Genomic DNA, 26,874 nt, shown 5'->3' with positions numbered 1-26,874 from the left:
CCTCAGCCCACATATGTGTGTGTGTGTGTCTCCTGTGCTGTTGAGTGTCCGTCCACTTAACAAAAACTAGAGCCTCATGGGAAGGGGAAGACAAGTTGAGAAATTGTCTCCAGCAGATTCCCTGTGGGAAAGTCTATGGGGGCATTTTCTTTATTAATGATTGATCCAGATGAGTCTGGCCCATTATGAGAAGTGTCATTTCTGGGCAGGTGGTCCTGTGTATAAGGAAGCAGGCGGAGTAAGCCAAAGGGGTGGGTGTGGGGTGGGGGTAGGGTAGCGAGTAGGGAGTAGGATAGGGGGGTTGGGGGTTTAGCCATCCAGTGAGCAGAGTTCCTCTATGACTTTCAGTTCCTGCCTCCAGGTTCAGAGCCCTGCCTTCCCTCTGGAGTTTGTTGGGGGTCGGTTTTGTGCACTGTGTATTCAGATGCTGATTACTGTGTCCAGAAATCTGGTTGCAGTCCAGATCTTGTTGATATTACAAGCATTTCCTGTCTCAGTGTTGTGTAAAGATTTGTTTTTCATTCCTTCAGATTGGTTAATAAAGAGCTGCTCAGCCAATAGCTGAGCAGGAGAGGAGGCAGGACTTCTGATCCCAGGTAAAGGGTCCTTGGTGAGGACCAGACAGTGAGGGGGATTCGTTGTGAGGTGAATGAGATCGTCGCCAGGAGGAGACAGATGGAGTAGGGCCACATGACTGGGAAGTAGGCCAGGCCACCGTAGTAGAGTTAGAATGGATGAGAAGCCTGCCCAGATATCATACAAGAAGCTCATCAATAAACGTATCAGCTATCCACACCTGGCATTATTTCAAGGCAAAGGAGGGTGTGAAAAGGCCCAGCACTTTCCGTGGGTTATGACCTGGCAGTGGTAAGATGAAGGAAGGCCTTTCTTCCTCAAAGTTGATTTTGGTCATGGTGTTTATCCTAACAAGAGAAAGCACCTGGGGACACCTCCTTATTCTGCCTTCTTGAGTTTAAATTTATATTTGTGTGTGTGTGCATGCATGCATGTAAGTGCATGTTCATGTGTGTGTTAGTGCATGTTCCATGTACGTGTGTGTGTGTGTGTGTGTGTGTGTGTGTGTGTGTGTGTGTACATGGGGATCAGAGGACAACTTACAAGAGTCAGTTCTCGCCTTCTACCATGTGAGTTTCAGGGATTGAACTCAAGTCATATAACTTGGTCCTGCTGCTCCCCACTCCTCCACCCTCAAGCCTTTTAAGTTAAAAGATTTAGGCGGCAAATCAGTTTTTGAAGCATGTGTTTGAGCCATGTTTTTGAAAGTGGGTAATTTGTGTTATGGTCCCTAAAACATGAGACAAGATCCTCCTCTGCCTCAGAAGACTACTTAACCAGTAAGTAGTTGTGGACAGTTCAGCGTTTGGCCCCTCCGTGTGTGTGTGTGTGTGTGTGTGTGTGTGTGTGTGTGTGTAAGTATGTAAGTATATAAGCCACATGAGTGTGGCTGTCAGCGGTCACTGTTGGGTGTCTTTGTCACTCATTACTCTTGTTGTTTGAGACAGGGTTTCTCAGCAAATCCAGAGCTTGCCATTTTGGCTAGAAAGGTTTTACAGCCAGCCCTGGGGTTCTTTTGCCTTTCTCTTTACCTCACAGAACTGGTGTTCAGGTGTGTTCCTCCACACCCGGAACCTTGGCTCTATATGGGTTCTAAGGCTCTAAACCTATCCTCGACTTTGCCCCACAAATGCTTGTCTCAGGAGCCGTCTCCCCAGCACAACATTCATTTCTTCATTTATTGTGTTTTAATGTCTCCCAAACTGCTCTTCCGCATGGAGGAGGGCTGTTGTGTGACAGAACAGGGTTTAACTTTCTGGAGTGAAGATGTTTTGTAAGTTGAGAAGCAGAGCCTTCGTGTTCTTCCTCCTGCCCCTCCCGTCACCATCAATGAATGCTTTTCGGGACTTGCAGACTTAGAACAGAGAGCTTTGTTTTTTCCTCTGCTGTGTCTTGATGAACATCTCTGTCCCATTTCCTTCAATAATGTTGGTTGGATCTCTGTGATATCTTCTCACCCCTACTCTCATTTTCGCTGATATTTCCTTTAAAATCAGTGGCCTTTCCCCTGCCATCCTGGGGAGTGGATGAGGCAGTGGCTGATGGCCCCCTTCGGTCTCCAGCTTGATTCTGGACTTTCCTGGTTCCTGTGTGATTATCTTCCGTCCTGTCCCTGGCTCTCCCTCTGGTGGGCTCCTTACATGCCACTCTCTGTCCCTGTCTGTTGGTTTCATCTGATCATCTGTCTCTTGTGCATAGAGACACCTTATTTTCTACAGAAATGGAAAATGCCACCTGTGGTCTTTGAAAGCATATAGTATGATGCCTCGTTAGTGTGACTTTCTGCAGAGTTCTGGGCAGTGGCCATGCTCATATTGTAGACATTTCTACGACGATTCTGTGTGTTCCAGATGGGAATCAGGCTTCTGTAGGGACAGGGTTCCCATCAGAAGATCAGAGACCTGTCTTGATCTTTGTCACCAGGTTTCCAGGGAATCTCCAAGTCAGACATCACCTAGAAGTGCATCCGATTTATTCAAGTCTGGGTCAAGTGTCTTGATGTGGCATCCAGGTCCCCAGGATGGTGTTGCTTCGCAGAACCCCCTTCTTCCTGCCTTTCTAACGGGGACACCGGGCACACGAAAGTGGGCAGTTGCTTCCAGAACTCTCCCTAGCCTGTCTTTCTTTCATTCAGTTGCATTTGCACACCAAGGGAACTGTTCCAGGATATTGACAGGATTCAAAAGAGAGGTCCGGGTTGGGGATTTAGCTCAGTGGTAGAGCGCTTGCCTAGGAAGCGCAAGGCCCTGGGTTCGATCCCCAGCTCGAAAAAAAAAAAAAAAAAAAAAAAAACAAAAAGAGAGGTCCATGTCCAGAAAAAGGAGCCCCCTTAAATCACTGCCGCCAGGAATGGGAACTATTAGAACCATATGGAAATCAGTATGTAGAGTTCTCAAAAAATAAAAAAAGAAAAGAGAAAGAAAGATAGAACAGCCATGTGACCTATCTGTGCCATGCCTAAGCGTTTCTCGGAGGACTCCACGTCCTACCACAGTGACCCTTACACATCCGTGTTATTACTGCTGTGTTCCTAAGAGATTGGGAGTGGAGCCAGCCTAGATGTACGTCAACAGATGAATAGATAATGAAGATCTGGTATGCATATATAATGGACTAACACGAAGCTGTAAAGAAGGACAAAGAACTTTGCTGGAAAAGGGGTGAATTTGGAAATCATAATATTAAGCCGAGGTGACTAGTAACTAGAAAAAAAAAGTCAAAACCAGTGTATTTTCCGTGAAAACCCTCGCCTATGATGTAGCCTTGCCCATAACGTGTGCTTGTAGGTGAGTGTGGGGTAGGTAAGGCCTTTCTAGACATCTAGGGGACGCCTATGTGTCTAGGAAGCAGACAGACAGAGGGTGATAAGGAATTGTGGGAGTGGGCACAGGAAAAGAGCCAGGGGGTAGGGCTCCAAGGGAGGAATAGGGCAGCGGGGGCTTTCGGGATGGGGAAGGGAGACTTTCAAAAGCATTTGTTTAAAAGTGCCTTAAAGGTCTCTAACGTATTTAAATGTGAACTAAAAACACAGAAATGTAAAAGAGAGAAAGGGAATGAGTTATATTTGTGTCTAGGAATGGCTACTCTGGTGATGTCCGTTGGTGGGGGCTTCTTTTTTTCCTGTTTGTTCTCCGAGGCCAATGCCCAGAGTTCCCAATCCTGTGCGCTCAGAAGCACTGCGTTCAAGAGCCTGAAAAGTCCCGGGTCCCACAGATATTGTGGTTTTTCTCTTCTTTCCCTGGGGAGCAGAAGGTTGAAGGAGGGATAGGGCAAGTAAGTGATTGAGGATTAGGGATAGGGGCCTACCCAGCATGCCACAGGGAAACCCAGGAGTGTGGCCATTGGGAGGGTAATCCGACCATGTAAATGGGCCGCAGGTGTGCCGGTAACCTCAGCATGGGTGAAGAGAAAGGCTCTGAGGGTACAGACGCTCTGTTGGCCTTCTCTGGTTGGCCCCATGACGCACAGTAAGGGGCCTATATAAGGCAGTCATTGAAAAGGCGGGGCTTGAAGCCGAGGAACTGTGGGCCATTTTGAGCTCTGAGGTGAGGTCCCGGTGCATAGGTCCTTAAACCTCCGGGAGCCTCATTTTGTCTTCTATCAAAGAGAAGATGAAATAACCTCACTGCATCATTTTGAGGATGAAGTGGGTTAATGTGTGGGGAACATGTACATAAATGGCTGGCTGAGTAAATATTGGGCATCGCCTCCTGTGTTTGCCCCTAAGCACGAGGCGTGGTCACTCGTGGGCGTGGTCACTCGTGGGCGTGGTCACTCGTGGGCGTGGTCACTCGTGGGCGTGGTCACTCGTGGGCGTGGGCCTCGTGGCCAGGGCATGGTTCCAAATTCTCTCTTCCTTCTAGCATCCTTGAGCCTTGCCCAGCTCTTTTCTCAGCTGTTCTTCCCAGGCAGCTCTGCCTCTCTGTCTTTGTCCAGCCTGCTTCCCTTCCTCTTCACAGCACTTTCCTCATTCCCCCTTACACCTCCCCTGGCACTCACTCTATGCTGTGTGATTTCCTACAGGATGAGGTATGTCTCTGTTCACGGTGACCATCCAGTGAACCATATCCGTGAAGTGGTTTCCCGTTCTCCTGCCTCTCTTCCTGCATAATGACGATCCACAGAGCGGGTGCCTGTCTGGTGGCTTCCTATATAGGTCGCGGCGTGTGGCTAGATAGCTAGGGAGTTGAGCTACTGAGTCCCGTGAGTTTGAGTTCAAATCTTGGGTAATGACCTTCAGGATATGTGGTGCAAAGAAGTCACCCATCCTCTGTGAGCCTCCGGTCTTCCACACTTGTCAAATATTGAGAATAACGCCCTGTTGAAAGACAGGGCACAGGGATGCAATTGAACACTTTCGATTGAACACTTTGTCAGTGGTTTACAGAGTTCCTGGCACTTCCAACGTCATTGTTTGTAATGAGACAGTCAACCTGGGGTCACTATGACACAGGTAATGATCGAATCAGGACCATCTCCCTCCCACCCCCACTCCCGTGCCCCATAATAGTATCATCATCTCAAGTTAGCTGGGATCACTGAGTGTAAATGTTAATTAACGATTTAGTTGAACCCCAAGGAATAGAGTTCAGCTTCTCATATTGCTCCTCTCTGAATAAAAAGACGCCCGTGGGGTGTGGGCATGCCAACTCTTCTAATCCTGTTTATGTGTTTGCGGACGCACATAAGCATGCAGAAGATGAATTGACAGTCCTTCCGTTTGCAAGGAGCGAGCTCTAGATAACGCTGGTGACCTGTGCGGGTAGGTGAAGTGTCAAGAGATGGGGTCGTCTAGACCAGGGGCCACGCCTCTGCTGTCAGGAGGTGTGAGGAGCTGGGAGCTGGGGCAGAAGTGTGTGTGGGGAGAGGGGGGACGGGAAGAAGTGTTGCGATCACAGGCAAGATCAAGTCCCGATCACTTGAGAGCCTCAACCAGCAGAGAAAGAAGCACCAGCTCTAGTTTGAGGTCCTTCTCAGGAGAGGAGCCAACACAGGGACACAGGAAAGGAGTGTGACTCAGCGGAGATGACAGAGACCGAAGTGCCAGGAGATGCTCTTTCCTTTGAGTTCCCTGGAGGCATTTTGGTCTTTCACTAAAAGCAATTGTATTTTTCAAAGTCTGAAAAGTACCTTTCTTGTTTGTTCTAAAATCCTGGACAAAGCCAGGTAGGGCAGTTATGTCCACTGAGTATGCTTCTCCTGTATTACAATACTTCCACTTCTCCTCAGTCCTGCTGGTAGCTGGTATTAAGTCCATTTCACACATGTAGAAACTGAGGTCTACAGTCACTGGGCAAGTTTTCATAGGGGGAGAGGGTGGCAGAATCAACAGGTTTCTTTTTTCCTTCCTTGAACAGCAGGCTACTGGGAATGATAGGCTACTATCAATTCTACTTATAGATGGTGTGAGGGTTTCAATATGCTTGGCCCAGGGAGTGGCACTAAAAGGAGTGCAGCCTTGTTGGAATAGGTGTGTCACTGTGGGTGTGGGCTTTAAGACCCTCATCCTAGCTGCCTGGAAGTCAGTCTTCTCCTAGCAGCCTTCAGATGAAGATGTAGAACCCTCAGCTCCTCCTGCACCATGCGTGCCTGGATGCTGCCATGTGCCCACCTTGATGATGATGGACTGAACCTCTGAGCCTGTAAGCCAGCCCCAGTTAAATGTTGTCCTTATAGGAGTTGCCTTGGTCACGGCCTCTGTTCACAGCTGTAAAACCCTCACTAAGACAGTTGGTGTTGAGTTAGTTTATACGTCCAGTGGCTCTGTGGGTAGATAGAAGTGGTGGTCTATTGAAACTGTAAGTAACTTGAAGAGAATAGAACTGGTTTCCCTTCTAGTGTGGCTTCCAGCCATCTATATACTCTGCACCCTTCCTGACAGCTCCTAGATTCTGGAGCAAGCACTACTGCATGCAGCCATTGTCTGTACTTGGAAGGATTTATTCAAGGAGATAGACACCCTCTCTTCTCTTAGGGAGCTGATTGTCATTTGAGATCACTTTGAGCAAGGTAGGGAAACATTCTGGTGATAGACACCAGCAAGCTTGTGACCACAGGAGGCTCTACACGATTAAGTAACTTCTATTGTGGGTTGTCTGTTATCTGCAGCCATCCAGTGAAATGGGCCAGTCACTTCCTCCTTGCTCATTGCTGTATGAGTCACCAGAGGCCCAAAGACAATTATAAATGTGCTTAGGAACACATAGGTAAGGTTTATAATAAGGGATTTACACAAGATGGTCTTGCTCCAAAGCCTGGGTTCTTAGTATTATACTAAGTTCATTTTAATGTGACCGTCTGTCCATCTGCTCATCGCTTCATGAGCCTGACCCTCTCTACCCATTCTTTTCCCTGTCATTTATTTGTCTGCCAGTCAAGGATTTACCCACTCACCCATCCATCCATCCACCTCCCCAACAAGCCATGGCTGGCTAGCTATCCATCCAAGCATCCATCTGTCCATACATCCATCTATTTGCCATCCATCCATTTAATCATTCGCCCATCAGCTCCCCAACCATCCATCATTTACCCAGACATCCATCCATTCATGCAACCATCCACCCTTGTATCTGTCTACTTATCCATCTGTCCATCATCCATCATGATCCACCAGTATGTATCCACCCGTCCACTGTCATGTCCACCCACTGTGAGACTTTTGTCTTCTGCTTTATCTAGGGGAGGACTCTCTTCCCTGCAGGAGCCTTTCTAGAGCAGAGACCTCCATGCTGTCAAACACCCCTTAGCTCCCACTGACAGCCCAGGCTGGCATTCTTTGCATGCATTGCCATTCTGAGCACTGTCAAGTTGTGTATTCCCTTTTTGGGTCCTCTCAGCCCCCAGAATCTCTCCCCATAGTGTGCTGCAGAGGAAGCAAAGCTGCAGGCCCTTTCAGAAACCCTCAGGGTCCTTTGAGGTGTTACAATTGTCCAGCATCACCTTTGACTATAGGTTGTGGGGGCAAGATGAATTGAACCTAGTTTTTTTTTTTTTTAAAAAAAACTGTTACTGGGTTGGTATGGATTATGCAGTGCATCTAAAACAGAGTCTTGTGAGGAAGGGAATCGTAATAGAAAGGGGTCAGTTTAAGGAGGGATGAATCAATTAAGGAGTCCGTTATAATTGACTGAGAGGCAGTATTATGAAGAGGAAGTGTGAGCTAGCTGGGTTTATATTTACTAAGGCAGAGCAGTCCAGGCCACCACGTTACTTCTCATGGCTTCTCCTGCAAGTTAACGACCAGGGAGGTGATCGCAGTGGACAAAACGTCAAACTCATATAAGTGGGGTCATTTAAGGGGCCCCTTACATCCATTAGCTTTCAACAGTTCTCACCCTCGCTGCGCCCACCTCTACCTCCTTCGTGCTCTTTTGTAAGCTTCAGGAGCACAGTCTTTGTAGCTCAACGTCGACGAATCGGAATTTCATTCTGTAACTATATCGTATGGCCGTTGAAACGCCTAGTTGAAGAGTAGCGACGTATCATGAGAGGACACTTACCTAGCATTCCATAAGGTCCTGGATCCTGGGTTCAGTCTTCAGTTATCACCAAAGGAAACAGACAAATATGTTTGAATGCTGTGTTTTTAAAGTTTTTCCTTAATGGAAATCGACCACTTGGAGCTGTAGAACCAGGCTGGCCTCAAACTTGATTTGCCCGCCTCGGCCTCCCAAGCACTAAGAGTAAAGCATGCACCAGCACATTTCTAGAAAAAAATATTATGAGTTCTTAAATTCTGTCCAATAATAAAGTATATTTCCATCACACCCTCATTCTTTCCTACTTCCCTAAGTTCTCCGAGATCCAGCGTCCGTCCTCTCTCCTTCTAGACTTTGTACTTTTTTTGTTCTCCTCTTTAGAACCTGCAGAGTCCAGTTTGTGCTGCCCATATGTAAATGAATGTGGATTTCTCCCAGAATGCCATTAGTGACGGGGGAAGGCTGGGGGAGGCTCGCGACCCCTTCTCCCTCCATACTGGACTGTTGATTGCCTTGTTATACAAGTACTGCACAGGCAGCCACAGTTCCTCTGAGCTCCTAAGTGCAGTGGCCCCGTCCTGTCCAGAGGACACTGTTTCTCTCAAGTTCTCCTTCTTACTTCTGCCCCCTCTTCCTCAACGATGCTTGAGCTGTAGGCTGCAGAACCGTGATACGGAGAAGTCTCCTTGAGAGCCAGGCAGTCTGTAGACACTTAATCTTTGCTCTCTGACCAGTCACCACTGGCAAAAATACAAATTCAAATCAATAACAAGACTAGCCAATGAATTTAGGTCATGTGAGATGAGTCAGCAGGTGAAGGCCCTTGCCACCTAACCCGATGACTCAAGTTTGATCCCTGGATCCCACATGTGGAAGAAGAATTAATTCCTGTAAGCTGACATCTAGTCTTTACAAGTGCCCAATGGCATAAGCACCCTCCCCGCCATAATAAATAAATGTTTAACTTTTTAAATAAAAATGACCCTTCTCTTAGATACATCAGCTATTAGCACAAACCTAGCGCTACCTTGCATGTATTTGTCCTTGGAATGGAAGGGGATATGTTTCTTCATAGTGTCACATGGCTTAGACATAGATAGAGGTTCACACCTACCTCTACTCTACCGTGGCTTGCGCTCCTGGGCAAGTGGCCTCGTGCACAGTGTCCCGATTGTTTTTGGTCAACTTGACATATACCTAGGCATATCTAGAAAGAAGGCATCTGAGTTGAGAAAATGCCTCCGTAAAATTGGACCATAGGCAAACCTTAGGGCATTTTCTTGATTAATAATTGGGGTAGAAGGGCCCAGCCCACTATGGGCAGTACCCGCACTGGGTAGATGAATTGGAGTTGTATAGGAATGGGTTCTGGGGGAGCCATAGAGAGCAAAACTGCTGCCAATTATCAGCATTCCAACATGGCCTCTGCCTCAGTTCCTGCCTTGCGTTCCTGCCCTGACTTCCCTCAGTGATGGAGTGTGACCTCAGAGATTGTGATCTAAAATAAACCGTTTCTCTCCCAAGTTGCTTTTTGGTTGTGATGTTTTTAATCACAGCAATAGAAACCCTAACTAATGTACACGGTCCCGTCACCTGTCTGATAGGAGAATGACGGTGACTCCCATGTGCTATGCCTGGCCCCTTGTAGCCTCTCAACAAATGCTGGACCCCCCCTCTGTCTCCAAGTTGCATTCCTGCATGGAAGCAGGGGGTGGGGTGGGGTGAAGGCTGCATCAGGGAGAGCCCAGTTTTATTGATGCAGATCCGTTTTGTCCAATGTGAAAGATTTGTGCAGCTGAGACAGTTGGCCTCACATAGCACTTGAGAGACGAAGTTTAGGGTGAGAATTGTTCCATCCCAGGTCTTCCGTCACCAGCCTTGGAACTTAAGTGACTCAATCTCTCTGTGCCCTGGAGCCCTCACTGTAAAGCGACGACAGAGGAGATGCTTGCTTATGGGGAGGTCTGGAGAAAATGTGATCTCAGGCCATCGTCCAGTACAGTATCGGCCTCAAATACCTAGCGTATGCTCATGAAAGCTGTACATTAGATTTATTATGCAAAGACTGGAGAGATGGCTCAGCAGTCAAGAGCATGTGCCATGCTCTTGCAGAGGCCCCGAGTATGGGTCTTAAAACTTGATCAGGCGTTACCACCTGTGACTCCAGCTCCAGGGGATCTGACACCCTCTGTTGGTCTACCCATGTGCTCTACCCAGGCACTAACTCACCCCTCAGACTCCTGTGCATAAATACAAAAGTCTTCTTAGAGGAGTTATTACATAAAAATAACGGCGATATCGCGAAGATAAGTTAGTATGATGCCATCTATATTGTGGCTCAGTTAATATTACTTTTATAAGAGTTAGGAACCTTTGTCTGAAGGGGTTTTCAAAGTCAGGGTCTACTCTGCAGCCCTGAAAATAAGGATCCCTAGAGAAAGCTTTGTAGTAGCGGGATTTCAACAAGAGCATGGGTGCGCCCAGCAGGGTATATGGACACCATGGACACGATTGTGATCGTGATGCTTTAGTTTTGAGTGGGAGGGTCAGAGAGTGAAACACAGGGCCTCATGTCTGCAAGGCTAGGCTAAGACCCTGTGCCTTAAGCTGAGCTCCAAACAAGCCAGATCCCTCCATAGCTCTCCTGGAGCGTTACCTTGCTCTTTTTTTTTTTTTTTTTTTTTTTTTGCCTGATATTGACTAGAACAAAGACCCTTACCCAAAAATAATAAGCACCAGAGCCTCAGGGTAGCAAAGGCTAGGCGGTTTATTTTATGACCTTATGAGGTCCTTCGGCAACCCAGATAAAGTTCTGCCAAGAGAGTGAGTTCTGCAGGAGTGCATGGGGTGGTTTCGTACACCCGGACACAAGGCTTTCCTTGAACACCAGGGAGGCACAATCTTGCATGTACCCTGCCACTTTACACTTGTCTGTTTCTCAACAGAAAGTGCAGATGGCTTCCCCTTCTACATGTCGCATCCTTGTCTGTCTTAAAGCTCGTCAAGTACACAGCACATCCGCAGGCTGCAAGCAAGCCTGACTGTTAATGAGCTTGTTCCCACTCTGAATCTCTAGGTTGGGTGTTGATGACTTAGTCCATCAGATGTTTAGCTGGTTCTCTGAGTCTGTTTGTCCGTCTGCGGGTGGACCTAAGGTGGTTTGGGTCCCTTTGGAAAATGATCTTTGGGTTTTTCTTCTCACTGCCTCATCTTGCATCCCCCAGGTTGAAAGGATTGTGGACAAGAGGAAGAACAAGAAGGGGAAATGGGAATATCTCATCCGATGGAAAGGCTACGGCAGCACCGAGGACACGTGGGAGCCGGAACACCACCTCCTGCACTGTGAGGAGTTTATTGATGAGTTCAACGGGCTTCACTTGCCCAAGGATAAGAAGGTGAAGTCAGGGAAGCAGGCGGGAGCCTCCAAGCTCCTTCGCGATGCCCGCAGTCTGCCAGTGGAAAGACTCTCCCATCGGCCGCTGGAACCCGGGAAGAGCAAATCAACTTCCCACAAGCGGAAGCGCGTCAACTCTCCCCTGTCCAGATCCAAGAAGGGGTCTTCAGGAAAGGCTCCGGACAGGGCCACCAAGACCGTGTCCTATAGGACTACCCCCAGTGGCTTGCAAATCATGCCGCTGAAGAAGGCTCAGAACGGCTTGGAGAATGGAGACGCTGGCTCAGAGAAGGATGAATCACACTTTGGAAACGGGTCCCATCAGCCGGATTTGGAGTTGAATGACCAGCTTGGAGAGCAGGAGACCAGTGATTGCGATGGGACCCACTCTGCCCTGGTGGAGAATGGAATTGGTTTGTGGCTTTTCTTTCTCTCGGGGTTGGGTTGGTTTGGTCTAGTGGCCAACTGTTTTGTCGTTGTTGTTGCTACTTGAGGCAGGATCTTATGTGGTCCAAGTTGGCCTCAAACTCACCAAGTATTCTAGGGTGGCCTTGACCTCCCTATCTCCTGCCTTTGCCTCCTGGGTGTTGGGATTCCTTGCAGGCACTGATGTATCCTGTCTTAGGTAAAGGTGGAACACGGTGTTATGCATGCTAGGCAAGGACTCTACCAACCAAGCCAGCCACCTCTTCAGCTCTTTGGTCTGATTTTTCTTTCAACCTAGGGCGATATGTAAGTTGCTACCCACCTTCTGTCTTCGACTCTTAGCTACCTGTTAATTCAGGGCCATGGAAATTTGACTTCATGCCCGTGCCAACTACTAGACACTTTAGCATGTGGGAATCAAGCCACATGTGCTCACATGAGGCCAGTGATAGGTTACAAGGGCCTGTCATCCCAGCTATGTGGGAGGCCGAGGCAGGAGGATTGCAAAGTTAAGGTCACTCTGGGCTACAGGTTGAGTTCATGGCCAGCCTGGGACACTGTGCTGAGATCCTGTAATGTAAAGGGGACATCCACCCCCATATGGTTAAATACAGAAAAAGAGAGATTCCTTACTACAGTGTGGGGTACCCCAGGTCATAGTCACCACACCAGATCCACATCTCTGTGGGCAGATTAAGAATTCTCACATCCCGGGACACAGGAATCATCCCCAGAGGGACAGCACCTCCCCTGAGTCTCAATCACGGCCTTTGCTTGCAATCTTGTAGTGCCCAGTGAGGGACTACCTGGAGGCTGTCCTTCTGTCCACCCTGTTTACAGATGGAGTTCTCCAAGCCAGCGCACAATGGGAGATGCCTGCTCTTCTGGTGTCACCAGCGTAGGTGGTGGTCTTCACTTCTGTGTCATGTCCTGCTTCAGTGTAGTCAGGATGCTATTGCAAAATGCCCGAGACCACAGACACTTAATTCTCACAGTCCTAGCGAATAGGAGATCCAGGGTGGAGGGAGAACAGAGTCAGGGCTGATGAGGGCTGCTCCTCGTAGGTAAAGCCTGAATTCCGGCTGTGTCCATACGTGGGGATAGGATAGTACAACTCCCATCATGCTTCTTTAATTTCTTTATACAGTCTCTATGCCCAGACCTGGCTTACCTTGGACTCACTGTTGCCCAGACTGGGCAGAGCTTCCTTTATAAGGAATCCCATTCAAGATGGTGCAGTTCTCATCATATCTTTCCTACAGGCTTTGCTTGGTACTAAGACATGGGGTCTTGGTACAGCTAAATGGGAAACCGTTTCAAGCTGCGAGTCTCAGGGGAGGGGGAACCCTAACACCCAGACCATGGTGGGTCCTAACTGCAGTTCCGATCCCACCCTGCACCAGCTCTCTTGCCTGCTCCTTTCTGCCCTGTCCTGGAAGCAATGTAGACTGAGTATAGCTTACGTTGGGTCGTGAATTCCTCTCTCTTACAGTCTCTGGGGGCAGGATTAAAGGAGGAGGCAGTGACCCTGGGCCACTCCAGCTTCCCGTGCTGTGACTTTCTCAGTGGCCAGATTGCTCCTTTGAAAAGACCTCGGCGGCCTGTGTCTTTGGGCAAACTGTGTGTTCCAGGTTCATGCCCCCTCCGTCCTCAAACACCTTTGTGCGCACCCGCAGGTGCCTATGTATTTGGAGATCAGAGCCTGAAGTCTCAGGGGCTTCAGGAAATGCTTATTGGGCACACAACCCCCCCCCACAATGCCCAATAGATACCCCTGATGGAGCGAGAGCGGATGTGGATGCTGAAATGAGTTAAGTGCCTGTTAGATGATGCTGAGTGCGGGGTCTGGACCACTGTGGAGAGCTTGCCATCTTTAGGGGAACCCGTGCAATTGCTCAGAGCTTTCTCCTGCTCCAGAGAGGAATTTCACCCAAATGCGATTTACTTAGGCAGCTGCCCCAGCCTGACTCATGTTTCCGTCTGGGGATCCCCGGTGCTGATGCGCCTGTGCTCCTAGCATATGGAAGCACTGTTTGTTTTAAGCTTTCATCTCTTGGGGGGAGAGGTAGCTTGTGTAAACGGGGCTTGGCATAAACATCCTCGTTTGATGTTCCCCGTGACAGCTGCTGGTAGCTGCAGAGTCCCCAGTTGGTCGACGCAGGAAGAGCGGTAAGGGGAAGCCTCTTAGGCTCATGGGGGTACACCAGAGCAGGAGCCTGGGAAGGACCCAGGTAACTGAGCTGAGAACACCCCCCTGCCAGACCTGCAGCTTCCCCAAGAGTAAGGAGGAACTCTAGGGAGGATGGTTTGCTGACTGCCAGACAGCAGTGTGATCCGCAGAGTGGGTGTCTCTCCCCACCCCCCTCTCTCCCCCTGCCCTATGCTGCCTTCTAAAGTGGAGTGGAACTGTTAGCCTTTTGCTCTGTTGACCTACCTTGAATGCGACCTGCTAATGGGGCCAGATAGCCCATCACCTGAGAAATTAGCTAGTCAGCCGACCTGCTCAAGTCTCTGGGCATTTGTAGCGATTCTGGACCGTCCTCCTCTTCCTCCTCCTCGGTCTGTTTTCTTACCATCTTCTCCAGATAATGTCTATTCACACATCCCAGGGCCCCAGCTGGAACGGAGAGGAAGAAGCCGCCCACCTCTGTTGTGTTTGCGGCCGTCCCGAACTTTTTTCTTAATTACCTCCTTTCGAGTTGGCGCCCACAAGCTCCCAGGAGGATAAGGCTGTTGGGCTCGTATTTCATGTGCGTAATATCCCCTGGATACCTGTGACAAACGTAGGTAGATCCCACAGTATCTGACGGACTGAGTCTTAGATGGGGAGGGTCCAGGAGACTGACTTTTGACCAGTACCTCAGCGACTTCTGTTTCTCAGACTCTGTACCAGGATGACTGGGCCATGTTGTTTGCCATTGGACACCAACATCCTTTAATTCAGGTCTGATTCTTGGAGCTCCCATTCAAGACCACGGCCCTGCCGGGTGTTAGCGAGAATAGAGAAATGCAAAGAAGGGATAAGGGTTCATCTTCTGGGACTCACAATCAACCCTCGGCTAAGCTGGTGGCTGCGAGGTTGAGTGGGCACCAGAGGCCGACTCCATCCTGTGTAACACATGGAATAGCTTTACCACATGTGCATACAGGTCTCCTGTAGTCACTATCGGGAGCAATGGCCCCAGCTTCAATCACCCTCTAGCACGTTGGTTCTAGCTAGCTTATTACCCAGGTCTGTCAAGAGCCTGGGAAAGGGGAATTAGAATCCTGGTGAAAGAGCATAGTCTTGCGATTCAGATGTGTAGTGAGGCCAGACATGTCTCTGTTCATGCTTCTGACCAGAGGGAAGCTGCGACGAGGGCAGTGCCCACATAAAGGTTGGGCATTGAGTTTTTTCCTCCTATGCTCTCCCTAACCCAAACCCAAGGATCTAGTGCCATTTAAACAGTGGGATGCAGGACCTAGGGGTCCCTCTGTTTGCCCTGCAGAAGCATCCAGAGGGCTCCAGGCTTAGGGTGGGGCATTACTTTTTGTCCCCTCCCACCTCTCTTGGTGACTTAACTTCTGCACAGAAAGGTAGCTTATATAATAGGGCTTCCTTATGGTATAGAACAGTTTAAAACCTAGGGCTTCGGTGGGTGGCACACTTTGGTTTCACACCTCGCCTCTCCCTGCTGAAGCTTGTGATGACTATGCCATGGCTCAGTGCCCACCTCTATTCTGATTCTTCCCCCGAGGTGACAAACGACTCTGTGGTCCGGGGACCATCTGCCTCAGTATCCCTTTGGGAGCTTGTTAGAATGAGCTCCGCCCCATCCGGATGAATGGGGACTGGGGGCAGGTGTGAGTCACTCCTGTCAACCGATGAGTTTTAATAGCTGAGTGTGGATGGCCGCCCCCACGGACGTGTGTGGTTGTGAGCGATGGCTCATAGATGCCTCACTGCTACATCTAGGGCTGTTCTTAGCATTTTAAACTTGTGAAGAGCGAGGTTTTTAAAAAGGTCTCTCCCTTGACCGTGCGCTTCCCACGTAAGGATTTTGTCTCTGTCTCTCTGTTTCTGTCTGTCTCTGTCTTTGCCTTTGTCTCTATCTCCATGTCTGTCTCTCTTTCTTAAGATGGGCTTCAGTTGTGTTGAGAAGCCGTCCACTTGGGGGATCCCTCCCCCTCCTGCTCTGGCCAGGAGAATTCCTCTGTCCTGACTATCCACAGAAGCCATAACCTGGTTCTTTCACAGACCCATTTGTGCATTAAGTTTTGGGGACATCCCCAGGCAGGTGTCCTCATTCCCCTTGAGCCCTAGAGCAAAGCACAGTCCAAGTGCCCATGAACCCTTGAGCCCCATACCCACAGTTCTTTGATTTCTACACATAGTTTCTCCACAGCTTGATGACTGTCGTCTGTCTCCCAGGCTTTCCATGATTCACCCAGCATTGTTCCTGCCCGCGTATATCCTCCCCCACAAACGGGCACCCTTTGCCATTTTCTGTCCATTGATCTTTTGAAAGGATCCTAGCCTCCCTTTCTAGAATGTTCGTCTCAACCCACACGTTCTCCCTGCGGTCATCACTTTCCTTTTCCGCAGACCAGAACTGAGACACACGTTTTAAAATCAACTCACGCTGAGTGTCAAGGGGAGACCGTGGGACCTGTCAAAGGCAGAGCTGGACTCAACACCCCCCGAGTGTGGGTCAGAGCCTGGTGTGGGCTGGAACCCCAACAGAACCAAGTTGGTACTGTTGGCCCAGGAACCCCATTTTGGGAGCCACCACCATTGACTAACAAGCTGTGGGTGGCAGGTGAAAATGTATGTGGTTGAGAAAGCCAGGGGGCCTCACTGAAGAGTAGGCTTTCACTTGGGACCTTCCAGTGGCTTTGTGACGTGTTAAAGTGTGAGGGGAAACTTGGAATGGGAGAAACAGGGTAAAGGAGCTGTTGTGAGACTCGGCATTGACGTTTGTAAAAGGATGCTCTGTGGTCCTCACGGCTGCCCCATGAGGCAAGCTGTTACACCCATATTAAAACACAGGGAGGTCCCAGATGCACAGGTTGTGCTCAGGAGACAAACCCGGGCAACTTAACCCCAGAGCTGACCTCTGAAGTCATGCCCACCTGGCTTCGAGGGCAGTGAAAACCAACTCGTTAAACCCTGATTACCCAGAAACATACCTTTGTTAGGGCCCGGGGTGGGGTGCACTTCTTTGGTATTTGCAAACCTTGATAAAATTAAGTTCATAAAAAAATACACTTAAAGATGGTTGTCAGAGTGTTCGTACGAAGTCTCCCCCCCCTGGAGCTGGGGGACCCAACCCAGGGCCTTCAAGCTTAGGCAAGCGCTCTACCACTGAGCTAAATCCCCAACCCTTGTAATGAAGTCTTGATTTAGAGCTTCAGCAAGTGTGGTGCTGCCTGCCTGTAATTGTAAAGCTCTGAGCTCGGAGGCAAGGGCGGGGGATCAGAAATTCAAGATAATCCTTGGCTACCTAACAAGTTCAGGGACAACTGGAGATGCATCCTTCCTTCCCTCCCATCCCTCTTCCCTCCCTCTTTCCTCCCATCCCTCCTCCCATCCCTCTTCCTTCTCTCCCTCCTCCCATCCCTCCTCCTCCCATCCCTCCTCCTATCCCTCCTCCTCCCATCCCTCCTCCCATCCCTCCTCCCATCCCTCCTCCTCCCATCCCTCCTCCCATCCCTCTTCCTTCTCTCCTCCTCCCATCCCTCCTCCCATCCCTCCTCCCATCACTCCCTCCTCCCATCACTCCCTCCTCCCATCCCTCCTCCCATCCCTCTTCCTTCTCTCCTCCCCCATCCCTCCTCCCATCCCTCCTCCCATCCCTCCTCCCCATCCCTCCTCCCATCCCTCCTCCTCCCATCCCTCCTCCCATCCCTCTTCCTTCTCCCCTCCTCCCATCCTTCCTCCCTCCCTCCTCCCTTCCTCCCCATCCCTCCTCCCATCCCCTCCTCCCATCCCCTCCTCCCATCCCCCTCCTCCCATCCCTCCTCCCATCACTCCCTCCTCCCATCCCTCCTCCTCCCATCCCTCCTCCCATCCCTCCTCCTTCTCTCCCTCCTCCCATCCCTCCTCCCATCCCTCCTCCTCCCATCCCTCCTCCCATCCCTCCTCCCATCCCTCCTCCTCCCCATCCCTCCTCCCATCCCTCCTCCCATCCCTCCTCCTCCCATCCCTCCTCCCCTTATCCTTTTCTCTCTCCCTCCTCCCCCACACAAACTCTAATAAATACAACTTAAGACGAACTCATGCCTGGAAAGCGCCAGCAGGAGCACAAGGCTGGAGTGGTCGTATATCATATTATAGAACAGGTAATGTAAGTGAGAAGGATTCTAGAGCCCGCTGCCCCTGACTTGCATACTTTGCAGAGAACTGAACCAGAGAACACTCCAGGTTGCTCTGGCAGGTCTCAGACAGTGCAGAGTCCCAAACCAGTCAGGGAAACAAGCAAGGAAAATTGTCTGTTGGTCTCACTCTGGGCACAGCGGTCAGTAGCCACCCTCAGTTACCCTCTGGCTTCTCTTGGTTCCCTCAGTACTGGCTCAGAGCTGTTCTGGGCGCTTCTTACTCCCTGCTTTGATCTTGAAACCTAGCTTTCTCGGTCACTGTTACTTCCCAGAGTGTTGGGCTTGTCCTGGAACAGGACATCTGATGTAGGATGGCTTTGTGCATCTTGAGTGTTGGCCCTAAACTTGCCTGTGAAACATGGACCACAGTTGCTCCTTTTGCATTTGCCCAATACCAGATACATATGTGAAACCAGCACCGACCATTCCTTTTGGTGTTCAGAGGTGGGGAGTTTTCAAAGCCAGTGATGCAAAAACATAAGGGCTTTATCTTACAAAGTGTGGCAAGTAGCTGGTGCTAATGGATGCATTTAAGCCCTTTATGTTAATATTTTTATGGTGGTTTCTGGACTATTTTCTAGGTATATTATTCATTAACTTATGGAATTTATTATACATATATGTAATAGTTATTAAGTAGCTATTCAAATGTTGGTTGATTGAGCCATGAAATAATATTTTCTACTTATTACCAATTGATTGGTAGTAATCAACCATGCACACTCCATCTATCTCTTTCTTTCCTTCTTTCTTTGTCCCTCCCTCCCTCCCTCCCTCCCTCCCTCCCTTCCTTCCTTCTTTCTTTCCTTCCTTCCTTCCTTCCTTCCTTCCTTCCTTCCTTCCCTCCTTCCTTCCTTCCTTTCTACCTACCCACCAAGCTAGCTATATCTATCAGTCTCACATATCATCTTTATGTCTGTGTATCTGTCTATATACCATGTTTATGTATTACCTGTCTGTCTGTCTGTCTATCTATCTGCCTTCCTTTGTTCCTTCCTTCCTACCCATTGTCTATTTACTCTGTTAGCTTCAGGCATCAACTTGACACAAACCTAGAATCATCTGAGAAGAGGGGATCAGATTGTCGGGTCATTTTTCTTAATAGCTAATTGGTGTAGGAGGGCCCAGCCCACTGTGGGTAGAACCATCCCTAGGCTGTACACAAAAGTTAGTTAAGCAAGATACGTGAACCATGCCACTTAGAAGCACTCCTCCATGGTCTCTGCTTCAGTTCCTGCCTCCAGGTTCCTCCTTGAGTTCCTGCCCTGACTTCCTTTGATGAAGGACGCTGACACATAAGCCAAAAATAAGCCTGTTTCTTCCCAAGTTGCTGTTGACCAGCATTTTTCACAGCAACTAGGAAGGTGGCAGTTGTACCTGTTCTGTCACAGGCTTCCAACTGAGTCAGTCCTGTTCCCCTTTCTGGGCAAGGACATGTAAAGCTACTCTCTGCCTTTTAGCCACAAAGGTGTTTACAGCATGCAGGGATGTAAGTGTCTCTCTTTGATGACACTTAGGCTGCCACAGAGGTACATACTCTTGATAACCCTGGCCACTGCCAGTCTCTGTGTTGGTCTTCCAATCTTGGTTGTTTAATTTTAGTTTGTCAGCCCGAGTATATGTTCTTCTTGCTCCCGTGTGTCTGGCCCCAAGAACTGCCCAGGCACAGGCATATGCCAACACAGAGGATGCTGGGCAGTCAGCCATCTACTTGCTGCCTCAGATAGATTGCCTTGCTTCTCTGGGATCACTGATGAAATACATTCATGCTTCATAATTCAGGGTAAAAATTAATTGAATTAATTTATAGAGCCATTAGAATACCACCTGCCGTGTGATGGATGTTTGGTGATAGCTAACCCTTTTTTTTTTCAATGTTGTATTTTCTCTGTTTTGATTTTTCCATTTTCCTCTTCATTTTAAACATTATTTTATATATCTTGTATACTGATTCCTTAGCACTTAAGCTAACACATATACGTTGACTGACTACAACCTTACAGGTTAGACATATGGTGGCACTAAGGGGAACTTGGGGAAGAATCTCTTGTGAGGTGAGACGTCAAAGCCAGTGTAGGGGAAGTGGCTTCTTGGAGGAGGTGATATGTGGGCTAAAGATGGCTGAATGAGTGAGGGAGAAGCCAAGGATGGCTGGAGATCCTGACAGTGAGACAAGGACTCTGACCAAGGAATACCGTGTGGCTGGATGGGGGAGTCTATATAGTCAGCACTGGCTTGAAAACTATCTGTAGACCTACCTGTCTCTGTCTTCTGCATGTGTGGTTTCTCCATGCTTCCTCTTTAGCGTAGTAGTTGCCACTCATCCCGCATGTCTCCCTCAGGGAGTGACTCCCGTGGGAACCTTCCCTGACTGCCAGCCTGGATCAGTTCTCATTTATCTGTGCGCAGAGACCTCAGTTTCTTCATTGACACATGACTCCTCTTGTAGTACCCATAGCTCGATTATTTCTGTATAAATTACTCATGTCAGTGAGCCCAAATACATGAGAACAGCAAATTAATGGAAGAAGGATGTACTGTCTGTCTCAGGATTTCAGGGGGTTCAGTCTGTTATGGTTGACTCTATGCGCTTGGATAAACACGGCACCATAGCAACATCTTCACCTCATGATGGACAGGAAACTGAGGAAGCAGTGGAGGGGCTGGGGAACCAGGTATAATCTTGAAAAGTATGTACCCAATGATCTACTTCTTTCAATCAGGCTTTACTTCCTAAAGTTTCAGGAACCTTCCAGAATAGCGGTGGGCCAGCTGGGGACCATTCAGCCTAGGAGCCTGTTGGGGAAATGTCCCAGTCAGACCAAATCTCTTTGTGTCATTGTACAATTCCATGCTCAGTAAAAATCTCCATGATGGTAGAGTGGTAGCCACTTGTCTTATAGTTGGATCTCCAACAGCTTGCAGTTCCCCCTCACCGGACCCCTAGTTATCAGGTGTTTAAGAAACAAAGCAGACACTGGGTGAAAGTGGGGAGGACTAGGAGATGAAAGGAACCATGGAGCCATTTCTCCTCAATATGTGGGCCTGGGAGGTCTCATCTCTCTATAGAAAGCCATGCTAACATCTGTCAAAACTTTCCAGCCCTTGTCCCCACATCCTTCCCCATCCTTGAGTGCCCCACTTGCTCATGGGATACCTCCTGCCCGTGGTGTCTTATCAGAGAGTTAATGCAGCTAAGAGCTCTCTTTCCTTTATCTACAGACATTTATGTCATCCCCCATGCCAACCCTCCTCCCATATTCACCTAGTCATGGATGACCATTCAGGAAGCATCAGGCGCCTTCCCCACAGCAAGTATGGTGTGCTCTTCCCAACAGAGTGAGCTTCCTTTGAGTTGGCGTCTGGTTTCCTATAGCCCTTTGCTGTTGAAGAAATAAAAGCCGAAACCAAAACTTAGGACCTGTCTGGGTGGCAAAGCATGATGGGAAATCAGTGGGCTTCTGAATGAGAAGCCCCAGGTGCATGAGTCTGTAACTTCTAGAAAATGGTAAGAAACATTGAGGGAGGGAGGGAGGAAGAGAGGGAGAGAGGGAGGAAGAGAGAGGGGGATGAGGGAGGGAGGGAGGGAGGGAGAGAGAGAGAGAGAGAGAGAGAGAGAGAGAGGCAAGGAAGAGGGGAAGAGGAGGGGAAGAGGAGGGGAGAGAGGGGGAGGAGAGAGGGAGAAGTGGAGAAGCTGGAAAAGAGGGAGAAGAGGGAGAAGCAGGAGAAGAGGGAGAAACAGGAGAAGCGGGAGAAGAGGGAGAAGCAGGAGAAGAGGGAGAAGCAGGAGAAGAGGGAGAAGCAGGAGAAGAGGGAGAAGAGAGAGAGAATGAATGAGAACCTGGGAAGCTCAGGTGGGAACTTGGACCACAGGGATCGTGAGTTCGGATTCAGACAGACTCTCCCTTACTCAACTATTCTTCATGGTCGTTACCCTTCCTCCTCCTCCTCCAACCTTCCTCCCTCCTTCTCTTATTATTGAGATATAGTCTAATGTATCCCAGCCTCAGACTTACTATGTAGCTGAACATGACCTTGAATTCCTGGTCCAACTGCCTCTACCTACCAAGCTGTAAGATTAAGACCACAGCTTGTTTATGGAGAATCAGGGATCGAGCCCAAGGCTTTGGCCATGCTTAGATGAGTGATCCACTCACTGGGCTATATTCTCAGCCTCTAGGCAAAGCTTCTAAGCTCAAAATTCTGCAAAAAAGGGATGGGACCTAGTACTGCATTAGAACCTGCAATCCCCCCTCCCCATTTATTAGGTAGACTGCGGTGTTTCAGGAAAAGCTGTGTTTCTATCCCACCCCAGTGTGCGCTGTTGGCACTAAGAATACTGATTTCACTTTATCAATGTCATGAACACGGAGAGATCAAAAGCCGTACTTGAAGGTGATGGGTGTTTATCACTTCTGAGGCTTCCTTATAGAAAGTCTTGCATGCCCTCTCTGTCTACCTTCTGCTGCCACCTTGGCGACAGAGCCATTGCACTGGGGTTCCTGTCTATAACCCTACTCTCTGTTCTTCTGTCCCATAGAACGCTGGGGCTTTGCTTCACCCTGAGCCTCACTCCTGCTTTCCTCTACTTCTGTGCATACAGGGAGAGGTCTTGGAGTTCAGGCAGTTGTCCCTGTCACTGGCCTAGCTTCCACCAGAGACACCTTGTACACTCTGGAGTTGGTAGGAGAGAAGCCCCTAGTCCTGTTGTTCACCGAGCACTAGCGTGCTGGTGTGGGAGTATACCCACGTAGCTGGAAGCCTCTAGAAAGAGGAGCCTGCTGGAGTGACTTCCAAGTGAGCATGTGACTGACTTGAGCTCTGAAGGTTTCCCGGAGCTCCGACAGGGAAAGAGGAGAGAGAAGATTGCACCGGACAATGGAAATGATATTTTATTAACATTTGTGGAAAGTAAGGAACATGGAGCTCAGACATCCTCAATGAGTTCCTCTTTTATCTTCCATGGGCGTTCTTTAAGGGACTCTTGTGGGCCAGGCACCATGCAGCTGGCTGCTGTGTGGCCCTCCTGAGTCCATGGTGATGGGTAAGTCAGGGTGTTCCAAGTTCAGGGAAGAAAACAAACAAGGAAGCAGCAAGTCAGGAGACGGTGTCATGTCTGGGTATCCAGTGCTGCTGAGCGCAGCCTGAGAGCGGTTCCCTATTCTGATCTCAGCCGATGTGCCCATTACTCTTCCCATTCACAAGGCAGGGAAACTGAGGCCGGTGGTGGATAGAGAAGGCTTCTCCGGCCAAGAGGACCACGGAAGCCATGTCTGAGGGTCAGGGAAATGAATGAGAATCTCGAATAGTTCACTTAAGGGGCAGGGGTGGAAAGCAAGGGGAGAGAACAGCCTTTGAGTTGTTTCTGAGGAGCAGGGAGGCAGGGGAGTTTCAAAGGTTGGCATAAAGTTGAACACTTTAGGGAACATTTTACAACGATGCTTACGGAGAGAGCCTTGGGGGTTTGACATGGGAGAAATGATTGGATCTACAGATGTAGTTCCTTTGCAGAGGGAGGAGTTGGAGCTGGAAACTCTCCCTGATCGCCCCACCCACCACACCATGCTGTGGTATCAGGCCTTTTAATCAGGCTGTTTGTTTGTATTTCGAATCCGCGGTTAAGGTGTTTAGACGTCAGACAGTAAACCCTGCACGATGTATATCTTCATCACTCCTGGCATTTCTAAATAATCTCAGGCCTCAACTTCCTCCAGATCCACTGTAGACTTCTTCAGGCATAATCACAGTGTGTCAGAGGACGGCTGCTATGACTGAAAGGATTTTATTGTACCTGTGGATTTGAGCTCTGCAGTTCCTCAGACCCTGAGGCCAGAGATTTGCGTGTGGGGACAGTCATGAGCCTCTATAGTGAACAAGTTATGCAGTGAATAAAGTTATGTTCAAGTACAAGGCCAGGGGTGCACACATAGCTCTCCAGTCCTACACCTAGACCACCCATGATATGGTGGGTGGAGCCATCAGAGGGGTTTTCCAGCTTCAGCTCCTCCCCTTTCATCCCCTCTGGTTCCTTTTCCTCCTCTCCACTGCCTCTTGCAAAGACCTGCTGCTGGTCCCACCATACTGAAGAAAAGCCACTAAGCCTGCATTGCATCCTAATGTAATTTCTCAACAAGATCTTGACCCCTTTGTGTCTACTCCTTTTCTTCCACAACACCCCACCCAGCCCAATGTATTCAACAAATCTCCTGAGGGTCAGCCACAGACCTGAAAATGCTTTCCCCTATGACTTGCTCTCGATTTTACTAAGAACTGCAGCTGGAAATCTCTGGGCTCCTCCATCCCCAGGGCGGTAGCTTTGTTCATTCAGCCTGAATCCTGCCTGATGCTTGATACCTTGCACTGGTATGGTCTTGGTGCGATGGCTAGTTTTGTTAACCTGTCACAACCTATAATTACCTGAGAAGAGGGTTATAATGAACAACAGACTGCCTATTTTGGCCACTGGGCATCTCTGTTGTTGATTGTCTTAATTGACTAGTTCTTATATGGAAACATTCAGCCCACTCTGGGTGCCACCATTCCCTAGACAGGTCATCTTGAACTGTATGAGTAGAGAAATCTAGCTAAGCACCAGAAGCCAGCAAGCACTCAATCATTTGTGGTTCTCTGCTCATGGCTGTAGATGTGATTGACTAGTTATTTAAAGTTTCTGCCCCCGTTTCCTTACAATGATGTAACCTGGAATTGTAATATGAAATATACTTTCTCCACTTAGTTGCTTTTTGTCTATTTTATCTCAACAGCAGGAGTGAAACTAGGGTACTTGTTTTTTGTTTTTTGTTTTCTTCTGTAAATGGAAGGTGAGAACAGTATCTTCCAGGATTGCAATGAGGATTGAATGGGGCAAATTATATAGATCACACAGTAAATACTGAGAATATCAGGAGTACTGCATCATAGTGAACAACTGAGCAAAAGTGACACAAGTCTCTAAGTGAGAATAGATTGCTCCTGGTCCAGCTACCATAATCATCAAAGTACTGCCCTAGAACTGAGGGATGCCTGTGTTAGCCATGGGGGTGACATGGCTAGTTTATCCATCTCTTAGAAGTAGCATCTCTCAGCGATGTTTAAACTTGTCCTTCCTCGTTGCCCAGAGGGAGGTTGGTACTCCTCTGTACCTGGAGTTGGATGGGCTCTTGGTGGAGCATTTGAGCATGGATCACAAGTCCTGCCAGGGGTGACATTTCTGAGAATTGATGTTGCATGGGAAAAGCATTCTCTCACTTATCCCTAGCTTGTTATCACCTCTTTCCACTGCCAATGTCCCCAACATGTTTCCTTCTATCCTCTAGACAGCTTGTCTTAGATTTAGGGAAGATATTCCCCAGCCTGTCATGTCAAGTTTCTGTCTCTTTTTGTGAATGTTACCTGCACATTGACAGAGTGGCTTGGCTTCTTTTAGATTTTCTATCCACTGAGCCTGTTAGAAGCTGAGTTGTGGTTCCTTTTTTTATTTTTCCAATTCTCTTCTTGGAGAATATTCAACAGACCATATTTATCCCATATTATGATCTCTATCTTACTAGTTAATCTGTTTACTGATCTCTTTGTTTCTATATTGTGTTATTTTTTATTTTGCACTTAATTTTAAAATCTTTTATATGCCTTCTCTCCAATTCTTATCTATTGTAATTCCCACTTCTGAGGCTGATTTGAAGGTAGCTTTGAATTATATTTAGTGTATATATTTCACTATAATCCTTTCCCCACTGTGATCTTTGTCTTTGAACTTACCTTTCCCATATTTTGTTATTGTCTCGTATACTCAATGTTGTTAAACACTAAAATTTAGTTTTATACCCAATAATTGAATTTAATGGGAAAGTTTTTATCTTATTTTCTTTTATTTTCATGCCTTCTCAACTGACCTTTTGATTTTCCAAAGCCTCTCTGAATATATCTTGTAGAATCTATGTTAGACAATATCTCTTATTGTGGAAGGTATCTGAAAGTGCCCAGTATATGATACTTTAGGTGATATTTTAGCTGGGTATAAAAATTCCAGGTTGGTATTTAGTCTTGGCATTTTGATCATAGCAGATCGTTTTCTTCAACCCTATGTCATTGCTGTTACTAGTCTTTCAGTCCATCTTGACAAGGGTTTATTTTTTTTTCTTTTTTTAGGAGCTGGGGACAGAACCCAGGGCCTTGCGCTTGCTAGGCAAGTGCTCTACCACTGAGCTAAATCTTCAACCCCTTTATTTTTTTTAATATGCTATATTTTAAGAACTTTTAAGACCTATTACATCCTTTAGTTTCTCATTCTGGTCTGTTTATCCTTTTCAGTTGTCAAAGTATTCTGTCAAAATAAGATCTTTTTCTAGAAAATAGGACTCTTAGAAATATTTTGTTAGATTCATTCCTTGGGTAAAGTCTTAATTTACTCTTATGTATAGAATAGTTATGTTTAAAAACTCGTTTAATTTTATTTTGAAGTGATTGTAAGTGTACAGAAAATATTATGAAGGACTCTATTCAGGCTCAGTACTTCAGCATTTTGACTTTCCTTTTACATGTGTTACTTTCCTTTACACATGTTTTTTACATGTGTACATTCGTATATTTTGTTTTGTTTTTCTCTGTGCACCACCCTCCATCTGTCAGTCTTCCCTGTTA

At 48.1% G+C, this 26,874-nt stretch overlaps 1 protein-coding gene across 1 annotated transcript in view; it reads left to right on the top strand.

Moving 5' to 3' along the window:
• The window catches only part of Cdyl2 (chromodomain Y like 2), a 164,450-nt gene that overhangs the window by 99,313 nt on the left and 38,263 nt on the right, over window positions 1-26,874 (top strand). The window contains exon 2 of the mRNA XM_032887442.1: window positions 11,282-11,864. Coding sequence (XP_032743333.1) covers window positions 11,282-11,864 — 583 coding nt within the window. The remainder of the gene's footprint in view (window positions 1-11,281; window positions 11,865-26,874) is intronic.

Source organism: Rattus rattus, chromosome 17 (genome assembly GCF_011064425.1).
Source record: "Rattus rattus isolate New Zealand chromosome 17, Rrattus_CSIRO_v1, whole genome shotgun sequence".
NCBI lineage: Eukaryota > Metazoa > Chordata > Mammalia > Rodentia > Muridae > Rattus > Rattus rattus.
Note: the sequence above shows the minus strand (reverse complement) of the source record. Positions and strands in the feature narration are given on the sequence as shown.